Raw genomic sequence first — 21,446 nt, forward strand, 5'->3', positions numbered from 1 at the left:
TGCTTCGATTTTGTGTGCTGTTATTTATTGTTCAACCATTTTATTTTGTGTGTCTTGTAAGCAGAATGAGTGAGTGCTGATGCCCAACCGACATTTACAGTAGTTTGTCATCGGATGAGGGGAGACGAGGAGGCTTTGGTACACTATGGACCTGGCCCGAGGTGAATGGAGGCGAGCTGGGCCTACCGATGAACAAACATGATGTTAACATGTTGGGCTCGATGGGCCTGTTTATCGATACATGGGCCTAACGTGCAGTAAGTAGCGTGTCCTCGTCCCAGCTAGCAAAACAGTAGACCATCTCGTCGATTCGTCACCACAGGAAGGCGGGCCCAGGATGAATAAGCTAGGCCCTACTTACTCACCCACCGAGGCCCATCCCACTCTCTAGCAGCAGCCAGCAGGGGCGGCATAGACCACCGATAGAAAGTTATGTTAGTTATTGAGAAGACGGGACGGGGAGGGGAGGGATGAAATGAAATCTATGAAACTTCCTCTGACACAATTTTCCTCTCGATTCTTCTTCCGAAGCTTCCTTACCCAATCTCACCCCAAATGGAACTCCTCTCCGAGTCCAAACCTGAGGATAACGAACCCGATCCTCCTCCTCATCGAGTCATGCACTTCAATGTCCCAAGCAATGCAAATCCAGTCCCACATGACTCGCACTTGCCTCATCTCCCACTTATTTCCCGTCAGCAGACTCCTCTCCTTCATTGCCCTCGACGACAATGGTGATCTCGGGTATGCAGTCGCCCTATTCGCGCAGATTCCCCAGCCCAACGTGTACGTTTGGAATACACTTATCAGGGGTTTTGTTAGAAAGGGCCTTTTTGATGTGGGGTTTGGTTACTTCGCTCGAATGGTGGGAGAACGTGTGGAGATGGACGAGAGAAGCTTTGTGTTTGGGCTCAAGGCTTGTGGGGGTTTGGGAGACGTCAGGGTTGGGGAGAGTGTGCATTCCAGGGTCTGGAAATTAGGGTTCGTAGAGGCTGTTATTGTTAGGAATGGTTTGATTCATTTCTACTGCGAGAGAGGCGATTTGGTTTGTGCAAAGAGGGGTTTTGACGAGAGTGGAGTGAGGGATGTTGTCACCTGGACGACCATGATTGATGGGATGGCCAAGAATGGGATGTCTGACGATGCATTGAAGGTGTTCAATGAAATGTGTCAAAGAGGGGTGGGGCCTAATGAGGTTACCCTGGTGGCAGCACTCTACGCCTGCGCGAGGAAGGGTGATTTGGTTGTCGGGGAGAGAGTCCTTGCGTCTGCGGCGAGGCTAGGGGTTAGGCTTAGTGTGAGTGCGACGAACGCAATGCTGGATATGTATGCTAAGTGTGGGGCCATGGAGAAAGCCGGAGAGGTTTTCGAGGCTATGGAAGCGAAGGATGTGTTTTCTTACACGTGTATGATAGATGGTTATGGTAAGCACGGGCATGTCGAGTTGGCTCGAGAAGTGTTTGATGGTATGCCGAAGAGGAATGTGATTTCATGGAATGCAATGATTGGGGGGTATTCTCAGAACAGTAGGCCCAAGGAAGCTTTGGAGTTGTTTCAGAAAATGGAGGGGCAAGGTTTGGCGCCGATGGAGAGCACATTGGTGTTGGTTCTCTCCGCATGCGCGCAGTCCAGCTGTATGGAGACGGGACAAAGGATCTACGACTGTTATATCGAGCAGAAACGGATTCCTCTTACAGTAATACTTGGGAATGCATTCATCGATATGTATGCCAAGTGTGGTGACATTGATGCGGCCAAAGGGATGTTTGATAAAATGACGAGGAAAGACTTGGTGTCGTATAATTCTATGATCACAAGTTATGCAGCGCATGGTTTTGCAGAAAAGGCCATTGCGCTATTCGAGAGCATGAGGGAAGTGGGGATTAAACCAGATATAATCACGTTTGTTGGAGTGCTCTCGGCTTGCGCACATGGAGGATTAGTTGTGGAAGGGTGGGATTATTTTAATGACATGGGATTGTTTGGATTGGCTCCTACGATGGAACACTATGCGTGCATGGTTGATTTGCTTGGGAGAGTTGGGCTATTGAGCAAAGCGCATGAGTTGATAAGATCAATGCCCATGCCCATGGAACCCGATGAAGGCATTTGGGGAGCTCTTCTGAACGGTGCTAGGATGCATGGAGACATTGAGTTGGGTAAACTCGCGGCAGAGAAGCTTATGGCTCTAAATCCAAGTGATAGTGGGGCGTACATGCTTCTGGCGGGTTTATGTGCAAAACAGAGGGAATGGAGTGACGTGAGGATGGCTAGGACTTTGATGAGGGGTAAAGGGGTAAAGAAGATCCCGGGGTCGAGCTCTATAGAGGTGGAAGGCGAGTTTCATGACTTTCTCGTGGGAGACGAGTCGCATCCTGAGTCCGAAGCTATTTACAGAGTCTTGGAGGAGATCTGGTTGTTCTCTAAGTGGGATAATCATTCATCGGGGATCGACGTGTGTTTGTAAAACCATAAAGAGGTATAATTATTTCTTAGTGTGTGAATATGCAGAGCATTAGTTTTAAATATTGGGCAGCCTCAGCCTGAAAGAATGCAACATGGTATTGTTGTCATAACATAATTGATGATGAAACTCCACACATACATACATACGCATGCATCCTTCTGTCTATCTAGCATCTACACTTAAGTCTGTCTAACTGTCCAACCATGGTTCTCTGGAGTTAATACATAACAGAAATGAAGGATGCTTGCTGACAACTGACTGAAAAGATTTATTATCCAGAAGAATAGTGTGCAAGATTTTATATTGTCCATGCAATACAAATCAGGAGAGACGGGAGGAGTGAAAAGAATCAAATAATACTAGTAGTAATCATAGAATTGCAGTGTGGGTGGTAGGTGCTTACTGGGAATTGGAGTGATTCTCAGCCTCCATCCATGACATTTCTTGTGCTGATGATAATTCTAAATGAGAAATTCTGACAGCGCCAATTAGCCTCTCCGGGAGCTCTGCAGGAGTGTTTCCCTGTGCCGTAGTAGTAGTAGTTGCAGCAGCGTTTCATGAGCCAAGGATTTCCATAATGCTTGTGTGTTTCTTTCTATGTACGCATTATGTGTTCTTTCTATGTACTATGTAGGTTACCTGCACGAGAAAAGCCATGTCGATGACTAGTGTCCGGATGACGCCGATGACAAGCCCCAGGACTCCATTTGCCACGGTCGAAGAACCGATGTCAACATCAATCTACACAGATTGAATGGAAAGACAGTCAAATGCGCTCTCATTCTTCTCTCACCTAGGAAAATTTGTCGAAGACAACTACACTAAAGATGGTCTTACTTCCAGGTAATTGAGGCCGCGGAAATAGTTGCAGTCGACTGCTTTCCCTAGCAAGCAGGCGGAGCTTCCAACGCTCTGGCGTACGATCCACGAGCCCTGCATGGTTCATGGCTGCAACTAAGGACGCCAGAATACAAGGTTTATCTCTACTGTATGGACTTGGCCTGTTTTCAGCTACATGGGCGAATACAGCAGAGGCGCAAATCGGAAGGGGAGAAGAAGAAGAAAGATACCTTTGGCACTGATGGAATAAGCTTCAGTCTGCTATTGCGGAATTCATCATCCCCATCAACAAATCGTTGCAGAAGCGATCCCCGGACCAGTTTCTTTGATACAAAATAGAAAATCATACTGTATTGTGTTGATCCAGGCACCTAAAGCCAGTGTAAACAGTGTATGTTAATCTTCAGACAAGTAGCTGGAAAGGAGATCACCCACACCAAACAGAATAGGACTTACTTGCAAATTAACAACAATAGAGAAATATCCTCTGGCTGATGCAACCTATAAAGAAAGCACAAAATGGTCATCTTGTTTGTAATAAAACCTGGGAATGGGTGTGAGCGGAGTAATATGAAAATTTTACAACACAAAAAGTGTAGTCACGTAAGAAGAGGCATATTTTGAGCGAAAAGAAAGCCATTGTAGCAGAAACTTACTTGTGCTACACAGCCACTGCGTCGGGCAATATGATCCATTCGTTTTGTATCTTTAAACCAGTCTACAGCCACAAGATCCATAAGGTGTTTACCTGCATTACACTTCAAACATATGCGCACAACTTTGTAAGATTGAGCTGACCAAATTTAGGCACTCTAAAAAGGGGGCTGCTGGCTGCTCTACAAGGCAAGATTTTACCTTCGATTTGTCAGTGAAGAAGTTCTTGCCACGAACTCTGAAGTTGTTCCCATCAGACAGTGTCCAGCAATCACAAGCGTTATCATCATCATCACGGCCAAGGCTTCCTGTGAAAATGGAGGCATCTATTTGGTCTTGAGGGTCATCTTCAAGGTCTTCAATATGTGTGCATGATAACAAATACATCAGTCACATCGGGAAGAAAATCAATGTAAATGAAAAATGTGAATACTTTAAAGTATTACACACCAGTTGCTTTGTCTCCAACCTCTATGGCAGATTCTGAAACCTGTAACAAGCAGGTCATGTAGACTAAAGACTAAAACTTGGTATAGTAAACCCTCGAGAAATCAACAGGAATAATGAACATACATCTTGATCAGCAAACTGGAAATCTTCATCGTCATCAGAGTATTCGTCCATCAAAGAAGCATTTCGATTTGCTGCATGCATTTGATCAAGAGAAGGAGTTCGGTGATGAATACGAGGTGCTGGTGAGTCGAGTTTCTCACTCTTCTTTGGGGAATCAGATACTGATGTCATGTTAACTAGAACAGGAATTCTAGGAGCTGGGGGCCTCCCATCGGTCTGAGAAAAGTATTCTCTCAATCCTGTCATGATAAAAACCTGAAACCGATCACCACCTTCAGGAGAAAAAGCTAAATACTAACCTTTTGTGTTCCTTTTGTCCTTTAATTGTAAGACAATGGATCTCGATCATGGCTGTGTTTACTATTTACTGAATGGTTAAATCTGTCATGCAATTTATATCAATATGCCTAGCATGGTTGTGCTACACAACAAGCACAAAATATTTAACAATTTTTTGTTTTTGGAAATCAAATAAGGTTGATAACTTCATTGATGACATCAAGAAGGCGCAGCAGGATAACATATAGAGAGTATCTATACAAAAAGGTTTCAAGAGGACTGACAGTTTCCAAATCTAGAAACAAATAAAGTCCCCATGAATAATCTTGCATACATCAACCCTGGTCCAAGTTTCTATAACCTTATCAAGCTTGCTCTATCCTATCTATATCCCTTATGTTCCTCTGTCCACTTCGCCGTCCAGAAAATGGATGGCGGAGCCATACATATCATCCCTCCCTACTCCTATCATTCTGAATCCAGAAGCCTCTAATAAGATTTGATAATTAGATAGAAAGGGGTTGTACTTATATATTAAAATATCCTTTACATATAAAAGAAAATGGTATGGATAAAATTATCAATCTTTTGTATGCCATTTTACAGTTCAAATGAAAGGCGGAAAACATATATCAGATATGTTGGTTTGAGGATTTGAGCCAAGGACCTAATTGGCCCATGATCCCCTACCATTTAATTTAATCAGCTAACATCAATACTTTGCAAGAGGTAAAATCAAACTACTAAAGTTCTCACCAGCAACGCTGTTTAAAATCTGGAGAAGAGAGTGCCGCTGAAAAGATGAAGTATAACCCACTACCCATCCATTCAGATTCATCTGCATAAGAAGCTGAACCTTTGTTCTGGCTCTCCCATTATGAGGTTTTAGAGGAGATATATTATATCCTCCACCTGAGTTTAGGAAGAAATTAAGCAACATAGAAGTGATGAAGAATACTGCAAAAAAAGTTCAAAATAAGATTCATTTCCCTCTGAGGAGGAGTTCGTGAAAAAGTTGATATTGAAGTGTAAAAAGTCAGTCAAACTTACTCTCTATATGAGCTCGCACATATCCTGGTTGTCGACGGCAATTCGCATGCTCCCTGGAACGGAATAACACAACTGCACAATAATGTGGACGACATAAGGAAAGTCACTTTTAGGAAAAATTAAATGCAGATAGATGGACGAGGAAAAAGGCCTCACACAATTACCATAACTCCCATCATCATTTCGACGCCAGTAGCGTACATAGCAGAGATCACGTGGCCATACAAATCTGTAATGTTCCACAACTCAATGAATGTTTCCTCTGTGACTAAATAAAACAAGATAATGGTCCGCTCAAAGATTACTACTTGAGCTCTGGTGATTGGCAAAGCTAGCAATAGTTACAAATGACTTGAGGTTTTAACTGTCTTTCAGTTACTTAATTTTGATATGTTACCAACGCTGGTAGTGAATGCCACAGGAAATAATAGAGAAATCACGAATACAGAAAATAATATCAATAACATATATGAAGAGATCCATCTATAATGTTGATTCTAGTTTGCACCCTGATAAATCCAATTATATGCATCTCTGCAGGTTTAAGGTTGGGGAATCGAATATATACAAGATGTCATTTATAACAAGAAAAGTTACTTGCTGAATATTTTCTTCAAAGGTAAAAGCTGAGAGAGATGCAAGAAACATATATACCTAGGAAACCAGTCTAATTGAAGTCTGTGGTAAAGTATAGCAGTATGCCCGTCCACTTCTTCAACTAAGCTACCATCCTTGAAACTGCAGTCCCACCTGCCAATTTGAGATATCATTTACATGCATATTGCAATTATTCCAAAGAATTCATTGCCATAGTTTTATTCACATAATATAATTCAGCTCTCAAAATGTGATAGACACTCTTCAGTATAGTACTGAATAGTTAACTAATTGAAATTTTAAAATATATTATGTGCAAATTACTACTAACAACATCTTGATATCTAAGGGAAAAAATCTAAGAAATGAATGTCAGACTATTAAAATCTAAGGGAACACAACATTAAAATTTAAAGCCAATTTCAAGCAAAGGTAGAAGGAACTCACTCCAATCGTGTCGTATCCATGCTCATTACTAACTGAAATATTTCTTCACAGGTAGCCTCTACTACCCCAACAGCTTTCATTGCTCGATTACAACTCTTTGGCTACATAATGAAAATATAAGGAATAGCACCTCATGCATCCATTCCAGTATATCGAAAACCTTTTGGTAAACATATATGGGAAAAACTACTAGAATCTCCTTACAAGAAAATCCACTTCAAGAAGCCCCTCGAAGATTCGAAGTCCTGCATCCCACAGAATAATTACTCAATAAGATAATTTTCACAAATCATTAGGTCAGACCTACAAACATTTAACGCGGAGGCAGAAACATCAACATACCATTTTGACACTGAAGAAGACGCCAGTACTTTTGAGAAAATTTTTGGTTGTTAGGATTCGGAGAATCCAAGTTTGAATCTAATTCCTTTGTCCAATCGAAAACAAAATCAGGAGGAGCTGCGGCATAAAAATTTGAAATGAAAGGTCAGAAATACATGAATGTTACAGGTAATCCTCACAGTAAAGAAAAGGGGGAACCATGCAAGACCATTCCCTTGAGCTGTCCTACGCAACAAACTTCGATGACTTTCTGTTTCATCCACCGCATCACTAAACCTGTGCAAACGTATAGTCCGTCAATCACACAGGCTCAGTCAAATGATCTTATAGGATAACAGTAGCGGGAAATCAGTCAACTTGAGCTTGTTAAAGCCATTAGAAGTGTGAGTCAACCATTTCAACAGAAAGCAGTAGTAAGAGAAATAAATTATGATATCAAAACTCAAAATAGACAATGCTAAGATAAGAAGAAAGAGAAAACCATATAATTACAATATATATATTTACACTTTATTACCGGTTTTGAAGACATAAAGTCTTGAGAATGATTCTTCCTTCACGGTTGTAAAATGAAAATGACTTGAGAAAATATTCTTATTTCTCACAGAAATTATTAGCAGAGGACTTGCGAAATTTTCATAAGCCCATTCTATTGACTTACCAGCCAATAATACCACTAACATAAAGTCAAAATTTTACACTTGTAGATGGGTAGAGGCATGCCGCAACTTGAAACTGTGCCATGCAAATACTTACCGATTTTCCTGATCTGATAATTCAACTTCCATGCCAGTTTTGAATTCAAAAGAATGGTAGTTATCACCATTAGCAGCTTGTGGCTCTTGATGCTACATATGACCAAGATGCATCACTTATTTAGCCAATTTAAAAACAATCAAGATGGAAATGAGCAAGATTTAGAAACCTGGTCGATAATAGATTGAATTTTTTCTTTCCAAATGAGTGCCTCCTGAATATTAAATGCAGCCATCTGAACAAGGAATGCAATGCATAGACAGGAGTAAATTCAAATATAAAAATTTTTAGGGTGGAAAAATTAAAGGAAAAACGCCTGGGAAGAGAATCTTCTAAAACATTTTCTTGAAACACTTCAGCTATTGCTCTTGCATTTTGACATCATACTGTTAGGAACAAGAACTAAAGAAAATTGACTCCATTGAGAAAAGATGAGAACTGCTGAGAGAATCTGAACAGATAAATAACAAAAAAAAAATTTAAAAATTCCAGCAGAACGACTTTAATATCATTGCGGCTCCTATTAAAGAAATTCCTCATAGCTAATATCCAGACTCTAGAGTTTCTTAAACTTTTTTAGTTTTAAGCAGGTTACTCTGAACTGTCTACATATAATAGTCCGACTAGGATGCTGGCTGAACTCCATGATATCATCCACCAAACATGACTTACTTTTAAAGGGATTGAATAGGCAGGGCTGAGATCCTATTTACACATGACACTAGGTTACCATTAACCATATCGTATGGAAAACTAGATATACAGTGAGATAGCCTATCCATAAATTAGTTCACACAATAACATTGCTGCCAAATATAACAGTTAGGACATTATCATAAAATTCAATTGTCACGCACCGTAATTGGATGGTACTTCTCTTTCTTGCTGTAAACAGTTAGAACATAAACCATCTGCCAAAAACCATAGCTTGTATAGTAAGAAGCTAACTAGAAGAAACATGTTTTTTCAACTCTTTGAATAAGATCAGAGCAAACGTCTGCCATACCAAAACCATAATATTTAGTTCAAATAGCGTTCATCAAAAACCATAAACCTAAAGCTACTCTCACAAGAAAATGAGAAAAAAAGGAAGGAATATCCCTGGAATGCTGGAGCTAGGAGTTTCTGAAAATGAAAATTTGGCAATGATCTTCCACCTATTGGCAAGCCAACAGATTGAGAAACAAATTTGAAAACCAAGTGGCCACTAGGAAATTGTCAAGTGATATGTCCCGCCACATTTGTGTACCATGTAAGATAAAATCCAGTAAATGAAAAATAAGACAACAAAAGCTAATCAAACTCACATGTCCTTGTTGAGTCTTCAATCCGCGGTCCTCCACCCTACAGTTTCCATCTAAAGGAAGGGTCATGATAGGTACCTTTTCAGGTAAAAACAAGTGAACATAAATTATAAATGGGTTGAGTAAATTAATATGCTTCAATGGAATTTGATTGCGTAGTACAACAAAGCAGATGCTGGCATTGAAAAAAAGAAGAAAGAAACAGTATCTTCTACTACTAAGATACATTACATTGACTGTAATTGCATATAGCCTGGTAAGAAAAACTAGCTAGTAAGTGCATAAAACTCTGATCTAATATCTCATGACAGTACATGAAGGATATAGACGGGGAAATAATTAATTAACAAAGAATTAAGAAAATTACCACATTATCTTGGGGCTTCTTTTTGTAGTATGCTAACAATTCAGATTCAAGTACAAAATATCGCATATGAATAAATGATTTCCCAATCTTCCGGCGCCCGTACCTCACCATCCATCCTTCATACACCACCACCTTATTATTTGACATCTCCACACACTTTGTCACACTAATCTTCTAGCTATCTCTTAAAAAACACACTGATCAGTACTTTCAGAATTCTCCAAACGCAAAATCATCATAAATTCTGTAAGCTCGGAAGAGCTCTTTAATTCCAACAAAACCAATGCCGCTCGAACAGGATTGATTACTCACCGTCAAAAATGAAAAGCAGAAAGCTCCCAAAGTACCAAATTCGGAAATATCGGATCCATCACCTTCCACAATTGGACCCTGAAATTCTCGATATTGGGATTGAAATTGCACAAAAGTTATCGCTCATCGTCGTCGAATGATCAAACATGAGCTTGAATACCTCCGTCTGATCTTCCTCTCCAAATCGCCAGAACACCAGTATTGCCAAAATTCAAAGCGCAATGCAGCGAGGCGATGGATACACGCACGTATGCGCAGGGCCACAGCCAGCCACGCATCTAGATCAAGCACGTACGCCAGAAAATCATCGTAGAAACAAACAAGAGATTGCCAAATTTAGACATACATACATTCGTCAGGGAGGCAACAAAATGTCGTCAGCTCACAAAAGTATGCCGAGAAAAAACACAAAAGGTGTTCAACAAGAAACGAATTTCTATGCGAACGCATGGAAGATATGTAGCGTTGGTAAGAGCATAGGGAATTAAAATTAATCTCTTGTTAACAGTGCGAATACATAATGCGATCTGGGCTGCCGATCAAACGCCGGGAAGAAGAAGTTGAGTAGAATTTGAAAGACAACAAATAGTAATAATAATAATAATAATAATGCATACACGTACATATACATGCGTATAATTAAATAAAGAATGAAATGAACTAGAGTAGTATTATGAGTGACATTACTACGATAAACAACGAGCGGGTACTAAATTAGTGGGCTTATATTTGGGCCTATAAAATGGTTAGGAAGGGGCCGCCCAGACTATTGGTCAATGCCATTGTCTGTCATACAAACAAATCTAAATTAAATAGTAATAGAAATTAAAAATAAATAAATAAAATTAAATAGTAGTAGTAATAAAGTAGTGTATAAAATATAGTCCAGTTTCGTTGTACACATGACATGACATGACATGCTGCAATGTAATAGTTGCAGTAGTATATACAAAAAAAATGGTAATTGGTAATTGGTAATTGGATATTGATAATCATAAACCAGTACACACTCATCTGCAAAGCCAGCGACTGAATGAATGAATGATTAACCAACCGGTACGGAGGGAGGGCTCATCAGATCTCGAAAAAGACGCTTTTCTTTTCTGCACCCCTCGTCATCATCATCTTTATTTGTTTGTTTGTTAACGAACGAGGAAGAAGCAGAAAGAAGAGCCTGGCTGACGGGTTTGGTCTTCGTCTCCGATTTGGATTTGGATTTGATTTGACAGATCAAAGGCGGAATCATTGTGGCGTCGAACCGACGATTTTTGGCAGGCACTCCATTCAATGACGTCATTATAATTGGCGTGCGTCAGCTCGCCATCGCACTTTTCACCATCATTACTCAATCTATTCTTTTGATTCAGCAAAAGAAACGAGAAGAAAAAAAACACTTTTTCTAGTTTCTGGTGTCATTTTGATCTCAGTATTATTTACTACTACTACTACTCTCTTTGTTTACTCGCATCACATTGTTATCTTCGTTTATGTTTTTCAGGTTAATTTGTTTTCTCCTCTCACTGGATATTTATCTAGAAACCAAGATGTTTGATAACAGGGTAACCCGAGAGGAGAGGAGGTCAGGTCAGATAAGATTAGCCCGATCTAGTGTTATCAGATTGTTGAATTGCGTCAGGGAATCATCATCATCATCATCAAACTGAGAAATCATATATAAAGAGGATTTTCTGTAGGGCTCGTTTTTGTTGGTACGAGCAGTGATTGCTAAAAAAAGGTGTTGCTTGCCATGATTGCCACTTGTCAAATTTGGCAACTAGAGTTAGAAGATTGGTTTCAGAGCAACAGTGAAACTTAACTTAACTTGCCTTATCTTTGCAATCTCACCTCCATTATTCCCCTTGCTCACACGATTTGGATACCATGGGTTCTTTCATAGGCCATGTCATTCCTGGGACGCTGTTTCTCGTTGTTGGCCTGTGGCACATGTGGTGCGCCGTGGTCCGATTTGTATGGAGCCCCGAATCATTTAGGGTCAGGGTGTGGCACCCGGTGCCGGGCTTTGAAGGAAAGTTGAAGTACTTGGAGCTCTATGTTATTACAATTGGTGGCACCCTTGATCTCTGCATCGAGTTCTTGATTGCCACACATCTCAAGATTGTCGTGGATGGAACGCTGAATCCTGCTCATATGAACAACTTTGAGCACTCCGGGATGCTACTCATGTTCTTGATCTTTGGTGTTGTGGCGCTGCTTTCTGAGAAGACAAGGTCAGTCATTCTGTCGAATTTTGTAGTGTTGGATGGATGGTTCTTTATCTCATTATGTCGTGTAAAACACTTGGACTTGGTTGTGTATGTATGTCTTTGACAACCTACCTAACTAACTAATAAGTAACAGATGGGTTCCGTTGCCTGAAGGAGGTTTATGCCTGGTGGTGTCGGCAGCATTTGCAGCAGAATACCTCCTGTTTGAGTTCCACTCGACGAATCACAAGGGCCTGGAGGGGTACTACCACTTCATCCTGGTTGTCCTCATAGGCCTCTGCATAGCGTCCTCCATTGCCGGCGCCATCATGCCCACCAGTTTCCCCGTGGATCTGTGCTGCGGCATCTCCGTGGCTCTCCAGGGCCTCTGGTTCTGCCAGACTGCCGCCACCCTCTATGGCCCCATGATGCCGGACGGCTGCCTCCTCAAGGGGGACAACATTGTGTGCCGCTCGACTCTCCACGAGGCACGAGCCGAGTTGCTCGCAAATTTCCAGCTCTTTGCCCATGTTTTGTGTGTTCTCGCTGCCGTCGCGTCTGCATATATCTGCATGGACAGAAGAAGATTTAAATTTAGATTTGATTCTTCTTCTCAGATCTTGGATGCCCAGAAATAACAAACAATTCATCACTCATCATTGTTTAGATTATATTAAATTTAAAATTATGCTTTTCCTAACAATTTTCACCCACTGGACTGACTAGCAAGTTCCCACCGTATGTACGTTTGATTGTTTTAAGAGTTATTTAAAGAGGCATGTATGTATGCATTCAATTTTTATTTTTTATTTCTAAAGATATTTGTTACGCAATAATCAATTATCCAATCTGCTACATTTTTGTTCTTTTATTTATTTTTTAAATCATTGATTCTCCTAACTCCCCAACATAATCATCATCATCTCATAATCCATCAATCAATACGGAGGAGACCTGCGTTGGTGTAGTAGTTTCGGACAGCTTGGTGTTTCTCGATTTTGTAGGCCATGCAGGCTACCTCTCTCTCTTTCTCTGACTCCGAGTCTTTGGAAAGCACAGACATGCACACTACTGTGGTAGCTATCGACCAAACATTAGCAAAACACATGTTTTCTATGGTGTAAGTAAACCCTTCAATGTCGCAAACAAAGAGTTTCATCATTATTATTGATTATCAAACAGTGTTTTAAAAAAAAAAGGGCAGAGAGAAAACATTACAACCAAAACAGCATGCACTCAAGTACATCTGGTCGACTAGCAGGCATCACAGATGAATCCATACATTCAAACCACGCTCTAATATACCACAATGACAGCAGAGGCTTCTATAGATGCTATGCTATTGAAATGTTGCTTCTCGGACAAACATAGATTGATTACCTCCCTCCATCCACATGGACAAACAAACAGGGGTTGCATTAATTTACTCAACCACATTCCGGGAATATGATCTTCCGGCGAGTTCTTGTGATCGTCCAATGTACAGGCTGGATTTCTCACGCCAACCTCCGGCCTTCGCACACCGTGGCACTGATGGCTTAGCCAACAGCCTACCTGTGCCTACCGTCATGTTTGCCAACTTCTCAGATGCATCAGAAACACCACGAGCACTTCCCAAGTTACCGGCTGCTGAACCACAAGTTACTCAGAATTAAATTTGCTTGAGTTGACACTGTTAAGTGTTTAGTTAAGAAACTTTTAAGCTCTTAAATTATTTTATTTCAAATCTCAGATCCATCAGAAGCGGTTGGTAAAAATATAAATGAAAAGTCATTGATCATAAGACACAAACACAAAAAGTAGCTTGCTCTACCAGCCCCTTTCTCCCCATCTTAAAATACCATACAATTATATTATCTATCTTATCTTATTTTATTTCTAAGGGTATATACTGAAGAGGAAAAAAAAAAAAGAAAGGTGCTATATTGAAATAGTGTAAAATACCATACATGCAATTTGTAATGTAGTCTATCCTATTATTACCGAAAAATGTGGCATGAAACACCCTAAAAACAACCAAAGAGGTACTTTATGCTATATTGTAGCAAGGATGTCACACAATAAGAGCTAAGTCAAGTTAAAAACTAAGATATTCGACTTGGTTAGACTAATAAAATAACCCTACATACTTGCAAATTCCATTCATACCTTTGAGCCGATACTTCCCAGCTTGCTTTACATAGTTCTTTTGGGCTTTGCCAGTTATAGGGGCATCATGTACTAGGTCCAATTTTCTCTGCACTCCTGGATAGGGCATAGAACTAGGTGAACCATATTCAATAAAAACCGAAATAAAGATACATAAGGATACCAGATGCAGAAGTTATGGGAACAGAGGTATGTTAAAACCACCATACCTGATGTTAAAGAAGACTGAGAGGAACAAAAGCTATTATTCATGGGCTTCTGGTTCAATAAACTTCCTGGGTATCTGTTACTACATTTTTGCTCCAAACCATCCTTTGTTCTAACTACACAAGCATAGCGTGCTAATTTGTGTTAAGGAGAATCAAAAATTAAAAATTATGAACAGTATGAACGAAAAGTGATACACTAACCAGGAGATGTTCTTAGAGGAGCAGCTTTGGAACGCAGAGATGGAGGAATGTAAAAGCAGTTCTGCAACATTGTAAACCACCTTTTTTTTTTTGCCCCAAGGAGAGAATCTTACAATATGACCAATATATATGTTACCTGGAAGAGTGGATGCTGAAGGGCTTCCACAGCTGTTGGCCTCTTGCATGGATCCCACGAACACAGCGACTACATTTCGGAACATATAAAAATAAACTAGAATGGTTACTCAGGGAAAACATTCAAGGAAGGTGCTTACTTGAAAAAGAAATAAGTCTGGGAATGTGAAATGCAGATGAAAAACTCAAAGATATGAATTAGAGAGTGTTAAGAGTGGAGATACAGTGCATTGATAGTTCAAAGAAGACTTACAGCTATTAGATGAACAGCATCCTCACTGATTCCTGGCATCAGCATAGAGAGAGGCGCCCCTGCAACCTACCACATTAAACAAATTAACAAGCACAAAAATTAATCATTATTCTCAAGAGAAATACAGGCCATCGATACAAAACTTCCTAAAGATAAAATCCCGAGGAAAGAGGAAGCTTTTTATTTTTAGTAGAAAGGTAAATTGTATTTGATTCCCATAAAGCAATCTGCTACTTTATCCCCATAACTTCAAATTTAAGCACTTACACCCTAAACCATCAAATTAAATATTTAAGGTGGAAAATGACACTTGTAATAACTCGTAATTAGTGAAATGACACAAATCTATGGGTATGTTGCTTGTTTTTTCATCTTCATTTTTGCACTATTCAATTCATAATACATTTCCAATTTCACATCTTGTAATTATTGATAAAACTTTGGCTGAATTTAGATATTTTTTGGAAGTGTTTTCGTATTTTGGGTTGTTTTGGGAATAGTAAAAAATTGAATGAAAAAATAAGTGTTGGATGCAATACTTTAAATAAAACATACATTTTTTTTTCTATGTAATATTTAAACGAAAATTAGGTCTTGGATGTGATTTTTTTGGTGGGGGTCGGGTGTACATAGTGCCAAAATATAGTTGAATGGTAAACAAACGCAGGCATTATTAATTTGAATTATGCATTGAAGATCAAATCATTAATAAATTCTATAATTTTACATCATTTTTTTTTTTTTTTTTTTTGCTAAGGTGAACATATATTACATAATTAAATGAACCGTGAAAAGATTCACACTATATGCTGAATATTCGTCATTATTTTGAAAACTTTGTTCTTTGGATCTATAGTTCTCTAAAAAATAATGATTCCTTAGAAGACAAAATTGTTCTTTAAAAGAGGATTTCGTAGAAATATTAAGGGAAGTTCATAATACATAAATGCATTTCTCTTCCATTATTTCCTTTTCGTATCATTGCAAATGATTATTATAAAAGGGCAATTAGTCCTTCAACTTCATACTTGATTAGGGTAAAGTTAGAACTGAGTAGGGATTGAATAATTGAATACAATTAATCCACAATAAATAAACAAAACAATCTGAGAAGAAGTAGAGCAAATAGCAATAGACTTGAAACAAAACCTAAGATACAGATGATTGTGATCACACATTCAGATCTCTTACATAATAGGAAAGGAATAATAAAAATACATGTAATTCAATATATTAAATTCAATTATAGATACAAATTCTAAGGAGCAAGTAAAGACTTACCTGTGGGAACTGGAAATTGATGGCACTAGCAAGTTCAAGCCCTTCAGACCACTCAATTTGTGTTGGACTTCCGATCACAGAACATATCTTGAAAATTTCGTCTGCCTCACTGTACGAAACGTGCATAGCACAAGGAATTAAGAGATATCACATAAAGGCACAAATTGAAGACAAAAACAAAAAGTAAGGATTCCCAGAAATGAATAACATACCTTAAACCTGGGAATAGAGGACGAAGCGTGAATAATTCAGCCATTATTGCACCCATTGCCCACATGTCTGAAAAACAATGTTATTATCATCTTTGGGTAAAGCATTCACAATTTATATATTAAAAAAAAAAAAAAAAGTAATGTCTTTCTGTTTTTTGAAATCTACTCACCGACGGGAGGACCATATATTGGTGACTGCAGCAAAACTTCTGGGGCCCGGTACCTGTAAAAAGTAACCAAATCAGTTTCTGGGAAAATATTAGTATATATAAGAGAGAAAGATCAGTGTATGATCACCCACCAACGCGTGGAAACATATTCAGTGAAAGGTGGTTGGGAATTGATCTCCCGAGCGAGTCCAAAATCAGCTATCTTTATCCGATTATTAGATACCAGCAAATTTTCTGTTACAAGCAGCAGCAAATAAGCACAATTCAACTTGACTGCTAACATTATGATAAAATGTACTTTCCATGAACAAAAGCGGAAAACTTAAGTCAAAATTCCGATAAAATAGGTAAACGGGAGCCACTGCATGCATGCCTCATTTAAATAAAATGCAACACTAAAGAATAAAAATAAACCAAATTATTCCATAAAATACTGTCCTAAAACACACACACAAACATAATTAGAATCCAGAATATCGAATATCACTAACTTAAGATATTTTGCTAAAAGATATACCAAAAAAAAAAACGGATTGGAGTAGTAATTATTAACTACATTTCACACCATAAGAATCCACAGGAAACAAATCAATCATATCTAATAACCTGGCTTAAGGTCACGATGAAAATATCCACGTCGGTGTATGCATGCAAGACCTTGAAATACTTGGAAACACCAATTACTCACTTCAACTTCCGAAAAAGATTTCACTCTGTTTTTCATAAGTTGATATAAGTTACACTCCTGAAATTTCAACACAACTTATCAATTTATAGAACACAAAAGTTTCCAAAAATATGCCAGAAAAGCGAGGAAAAAGTCAAAGCAGACCATGTACTCGAAGACAAAGTACAACACATCATGCTCTCGAATCACTTCCTTCAGCTTAACTATGTTCGGATGACTTATTTTCCTCAAAGACTGCCAAGAAAGAGCCCATCATTCGTCTCCCATAAACATCAAGCAAGAAAAAAAAAAAAAAAAGGTGATAAAATGCATTCCTTTTTTTTACCTTGACCTCTCTCAGATTAATACATTCTTCCCATGAATAGTATCTCTTCTTCATTTTCTTAATTGCAACCTGTACAAGCAATTAGTGAAGTATGACTATTATTTTGAAATCACGTACTTCTACATTAAATTGGAAGAAACAATTATCACATTTAAAATGTAAGATTCTTCAAAAAATTAGCACACTTACCACTTCACCAGACTGCTTGCTTAGGGCTCGTGAGACAGTTCCAAACGTACCATTACCAACTTCCTTAATTATTGTGTACCTACAGATACCATTATGATAACTAAATGCATTACGTAAAAAGAAATCTTTTAATAGATACATGAAATTATGAATAATCAAACCTTTCCATTCTTGCAATCAATTCAAACGTTGTGTGGCGCACCACCACTACTTATTGGAGATGATATTGCTTCCCAGAAAAGGAATGAAGTTTCTATACATGTTAAACTTTACACTATGACATGTAAATGACAAGACGGGTTAAATTAACAAAATTCAACAGCAAATTTTCAGCTGTACTCCAACATATGAGAAAGCAACCCACTATAGGGCAACCACAGATGCAATTCAGAGCCTTAGAAGCATGCGTTGATCACAAATACTGGAAGTGAGGGCAACAAAAAACTAGCATCAGGATCACAAAATTGTAGAATTCCCAGATACGAGTAAAAACGGACAGATTCCATTACGTGCAGTCCTGACTCTGCCACAAGTTTGCTTCCCAAAGGATATAACGATTGTCACTGCAATGCACTGACAACGACAGAATTGCAAGAGAAGATTAGCGAATGAATCCATCCAACAGATATTTCCAGTCTTTATCCTCGGTAATGATGTACTGAAGCAAACTGTTACTTAAGAGCGGTTGACAAAATGGAACAAGAAATTTTCTAGAGACAAGAGACTGCAGGTCAAGGACTTTGTGTGATGGGAAAACTTGATAATGGCATCTATATGACCAGATGCAGACTTGATCCATGTCCTAGATAATACTAATCTCTTTAGCCCGTAATTCATCGAAGCCTGGCAGCAAAGACAAAGGGTATCATTACTGTAAGGCTAAATGAGTGAAAAAAAATAAAATAAAAAATAAAAAATAGAGAACAGAATAATTAGCTACATATCAAAGGAAACAACCAGCACAAGAATTTTGGCAGATGGATACACTCATGTGGAAATTAGGGTTTGATCTCCTTTTTTTTTTTTTTGGTTTTCCTCTCTCTCTCTCTCTCTCTCTCTCTCTCTCTCTCTCTCTTTTAGACTTACAATGCAACAACGGGATCTATCCTGACCTGTGATGAGATGGCGAGGACTTTATATCAAGAATCAATGTTATTTCCAGAAAACCCTCGCAAGAAACAATTCAAACAACACTTCTCATTTCTCTTAATCGAAAGTATCTCTCCCCTCCCTCTTCATTTTGCAGGTTTAATAACCACCACCGCTCTAATCTATTCCTTCCAAACACAATCCAGCATTCAAAAATGGGAATTACACGAAACAACCCAGATGAATAACCACCCGAACCCTAACTCAAATGCTAAAAAATAAGAATTCCAGATGCGAATAAGCACCCTAACCCTAAATCAAATGCTAAAAAATAAGAATTCCAGATGCGAATAAGCACCCTAACCCTAAATCAAATGCTAAAAAATAAGAATTCCAGATGCGAATAAGCACCCTAACCCTAAATCAAATGCTAAAAAATTACAATTCCAGATGCGAATAACTACCCTAACCCTTAATCAAAAGCTAAAAAATTAGAATTCCAGATCCGAATAACCACCCTAACCCTTAATCAAAAGCTAAAAAATTAGAATTCCAGATGCGAATAACCACCCTAACCCTTGATCAAAAGCTAAAAAATTAGAATTCCAGATGCGAATAACCACCCCATATCCATCGAAATTCGAACCAGATCCCAATCTAACCACGCCCCATTCCATATAAATACATCGCGGTTATCAAAACCCAAAGCAATAAAAAGAGAATACCATAAAGGAAGACTGCATTACCCTATCACGCAGCGAGGCACTTGTTTGAAGTTCCTCCCCCTCTGCTATGACTAGAATAATACTATAACACGTCCGGTGCTGCGAGCCAGCCCACCCTCCCTACATATTACAGCGATTCCAATAGGATAAGTGCCAGGGGCGGATGGGTAAAGAAAATTGGGAGCGTAGGTAGTTGGGGATGGATGAAACATGGTAATATCAGGTGTGGGAGACTTGGCTTTGCACACAAGGAAAATGAGAGAAGGGACGCTCCGCTCTGCTCTGCGGCGCGCTACTTTCCTCCACTGCTGCCTTCACGATGAAGACAACTCCGTTGCGTGTTGTCCTTTCATAGCTACCTCCCTTGTCCTTGGGAGTATCGAAAATGGAGGAAACGGAACTCCATTCGCTCTCCGGGTATTGGGCCTGCCATATCCCGATCCACCAATTGAGGCCCAATTTAATTGGGCTTGACCCAACTCTTTTTTATATTAATTTTCAATTACAAACCAATGATTTCTTGTTATACACAAGCAAATAGAAGCTACAGTCTACGACTGAGGAGGTTTTTGATGATGGGGTGAAAAAAATTGCTCTATCAATCCCTGCAATTTTGTAGAATTTATCCTGCAAAAATGAGTTGAAACTAGTCTTTTCCCAAATATTGTTTTGATTAATAATAATAATAATAGTAAAAAAGAAATAGTAATCCCTTTAGTACTTTTGTGAGGGCATGCTTTTATCATTTATTGGATATTTTTAATGATTTATTAAGGTACATGATTAGGGTTTGATGGACTGTTTTTTCACAACATTATATATGCTGATTTATAAGTAGATCATATACTGGTGGTGATGAGATGGAACCATGATAACCATCATTTTCTTTTACGATTTTCATTGTTGATTAATACTCCTACTTGCAAAGAAACAAATCATCACAATATATATACATATAAAAAATTGTGGTTTTTAGAAACTTAAGAACCAAATGGTAATTGTTGATTAAAAATTTGGACAAGGCAACCAAAATGAAAATGCAGTGCCGGCTTGCTCGAACGTTTCTTTGTCGGTAAGGCCGTGGTTGGCAGTTGACTCGAATTGATGTGTAAATGTTAATAATATGATAATGATATTATTCCCCTTTTTAGACACAGTGCCAAAAGTGCTTCTTTGGCTCCTTCTCAAGGCACACATCTTGCCCAATAATACTAACCACGGATTTATACTAAACTAATTAGTATTTTAAGACCCATTTGAAAAAAAAAAAGGCTCCAGTCAAAGGTAACCAAGAAAACTGTATTAATGTTTTTAATTGTGTCGTTCTTCTAACTAAAGTAAATGGGTCACTATTGCAGACACGGTTTGAAACTTTGAAGAAATCAATCAAGCAATGAACTAGTTGTAGTTCTGTAAAATGTTATGCTATGCTATGCATAAAATAATTTGAATCAAGTCAACAATTAGTGGAGGATTAGGTTGTCTTTTTAATTTTATTTCCTTGTGCTGAGTGAAGAAGATGGTGGATTAGGTTTTCCAATAGACATGATGATGATGCATACAAATGTTAAATCAGGAATTGATTTACTTATTCCTGATCAAATTTCGTGCTTGACCGAATAATTCACA

General features: G+C 38.7%; 4 protein-coding genes across 17 annotated transcripts; 2 read left to right on the forward strand and 2 right to left on the reverse strand.

Annotated features, from left to right (window-relative positions):
- The first annotated feature begins 67 nt into the window (after positions 1–67).
- Positions 68–3,421, forward strand: LOC127243679 (pentatricopeptide repeat-containing protein At2g22410, mitochondrial-like). Its single transcript, XM_051263827.1, has 2 exons — positions 68–2,479; positions 3,102–3,421. Exon 1 carries the CDS (start codon positions 476–478, stop codon positions 2,465–2,467), a length of 1,992 nt encoding a protein of 663 aa, XP_051119784.1. The 5' UTR covers positions 68–475; the 3' UTR covers positions 2,468–2,479; positions 3,102–3,421.
- LOC127243678 (protein ENHANCED DISEASE RESISTANCE 2-like) lies at positions 2,452–10,957 on the reverse strand. Of its 8 annotated transcripts, none has more exons than XM_051263821.1 (23): positions 9,989–10,957; positions 9,677–9,792; positions 9,313–9,387; positions 8,863–8,916; positions 8,175–8,240; positions 8,006–8,097; positions 7,458–7,525; positions 7,250–7,366; positions 7,112–7,152; positions 6,908–7,008; positions 6,518–6,613; positions 6,022–6,092; positions 5,864–5,935; positions 5,570–5,725; positions 4,535–4,773; positions 4,412–4,451; positions 4,163–4,317; positions 3,964–4,065; positions 3,764–3,808; positions 3,538–3,678; positions 3,305–3,400; positions 3,107–3,208; positions 2,452–2,989 (listed from the first exon to the last, which is right to left on the reverse strand). In XM_051263821.1, exons 2-23 carry the CDS (start codon positions 9,785–9,787, stop codon positions 2,867–2,869), a joined length of 2,163 nt encoding a protein of 720 aa, XP_051119778.1. In that variant the 5' UTR covers positions 9,788–9,792; positions 9,989–10,957; the 3' UTR covers positions 2,452–2,866. The 8 variants fall into 8 exon arrangements, with proteins under 8 accessions (XP_051119778.1, XP_051119775.1, XP_051119777.1 ...); XM_051263818.1 differs by having other exon boundaries at positions 9,677–9,854; XM_051263820.1 differs by having other exon boundaries at positions 8,175–8,219; positions 9,677–10,957.
- Positions 10,958–11,026: 69 nt separating this feature from the next.
- LOC127243684 (uncharacterized) lies at positions 11,027–13,054 on the forward strand. Of its 2 annotated transcripts, none has more exons than XM_051263842.1 (3): positions 11,027–11,397; positions 11,487–12,216; positions 12,347–13,054. In XM_051263842.1, exons 2-3 carry the CDS (start codon positions 11,870–11,872, stop codon positions 12,828–12,830), a joined length of 831 nt encoding a protein of 276 aa, XP_051119799.1. In that variant the 5' UTR covers positions 11,027–11,397; positions 11,487–11,869; the 3' UTR covers positions 12,831–13,054. The 2 variants fall into 2 exon arrangements, with proteins under 2 accessions (XP_051119799.1, XP_051119800.1); XM_051263843.1 differs by having other exon boundaries at positions 11,027–11,295.
- LOC127243681 (cyclin-dependent kinase F-4-like) lies at positions 12,269–20,177 on the reverse strand. 6 transcript variants are annotated; one of them, XM_051263833.1, is made up of 17 exons: positions 19,839–20,177; positions 18,165–18,846; positions 18,004–18,103; positions 17,815–17,883; positions 17,634–17,723; positions 17,408–17,546; positions 16,933–17,035; positions 16,802–16,854; positions 16,632–16,698; positions 16,420–16,528; positions 15,139–15,204; positions 14,887–14,955; positions 14,751–14,811; positions 14,550–14,663; positions 14,341–14,436; positions 13,573–13,821; positions 12,269–12,760 (listed from the first exon to the last, which is right to left on the reverse strand). In XM_051263833.1, the coding sequence occupies exons 2-16, from the start codon at positions 18,170–18,172 to the stop codon at positions 13,616–13,618; spliced, it is 1,350 nt and encodes a 449-aa protein (XP_051119790.1). In that variant the 5' UTR covers positions 18,173–18,846; positions 19,839–20,177; the 3' UTR covers positions 12,269–12,760; positions 13,573–13,615. The 6 variants fall into 6 exon arrangements, with proteins under 6 accessions (XP_051119790.1, XP_051119789.1, XP_051119788.1 ...); XM_051263832.1 differs by lacking the exon at positions 12,269–12,760 and having other exon boundaries at positions 13,332–13,821; positions 18,165–18,424; positions 18,513–18,846; XM_051263831.1 differs by lacking the exon at positions 12,269–12,760 and having other exon boundaries at positions 13,332–13,821.
- Between the last annotated feature and the right edge of the window lie 1,269 nt (positions 20,178–21,446).

The sequence above is a fragment of the Andrographis paniculata genome, unplaced genomic scaffold, assembly GCF_009805555.1.
Source record: "Andrographis paniculata isolate CXL003 unplaced genomic scaffold, ASM980555v1 Contig95END, whole genome shotgun sequence".
Lineage (NCBI taxonomy): Eukaryota > Viridiplantae > Streptophyta > Magnoliopsida > Lamiales > Acanthaceae > Andrographis > Andrographis paniculata.

Excerpts from the sequence above, each read along its gene's own strand:
- LOC127243679 (XM_051263827.1), top strand. The coding sequence starts at position 476 with ATGAAATCTATGAAACTTCCTCTGACACAATTTTCCTCTCGATTCTTC.
- LOC127243678 (XM_051263818.1), bottom strand. The coding sequence starts at position 9,823 with ATGTCAAATAATAAGGTGGTGGTGTATGAAGGATGGATGGTGAGGTAC. Across the intron at positions 8,241-8,862 it reads AGAAGTACCATCCAATTACG|ATGGCTGCATTTAATATTCA; the intron begins GTGCGTGACAAT and ends TTCCTTGTTCAG. Across the intron at positions 7,009-7,111 it reads TTCTTGAAGTGGATTTTCTT|CCAAAGAGTTGTAATCGAGC; the intron begins GTAAGGAGATTC and ends TTCATTATGTAG.
- LOC127243684 (XM_051263842.1), top strand. The coding sequence starts at position 11,870 with ATGGGTTCTTTCATAGGCCATGTCATTCCTGGGACGCTGTTTCTCGTT. Across the intron at positions 12,217-12,346 it reads CTGCTTTCTGAGAAGACAAG|ATGGGTTCCGTTGCCTGAAG; the intron begins GTCAGTCATTCT and ends AATAAGTAACAG.
- LOC127243681 (XM_051263833.1), bottom strand. Across the intron at positions 17,547-17,633 it reads ACTTTGTCTTCGAGTACATG|GAGTGTAACTTATATCAACT; the intron begins GTCTGCTTTGAC and ends TTGAAATTTCAG. Across the intron at positions 17,036-17,407 it reads TCATCGTGACCTTAAGCCAG|AAAATTTGCTGGTATCTAAT; the intron begins GTTATTAGATAT and ends TGCTTGTAACAG.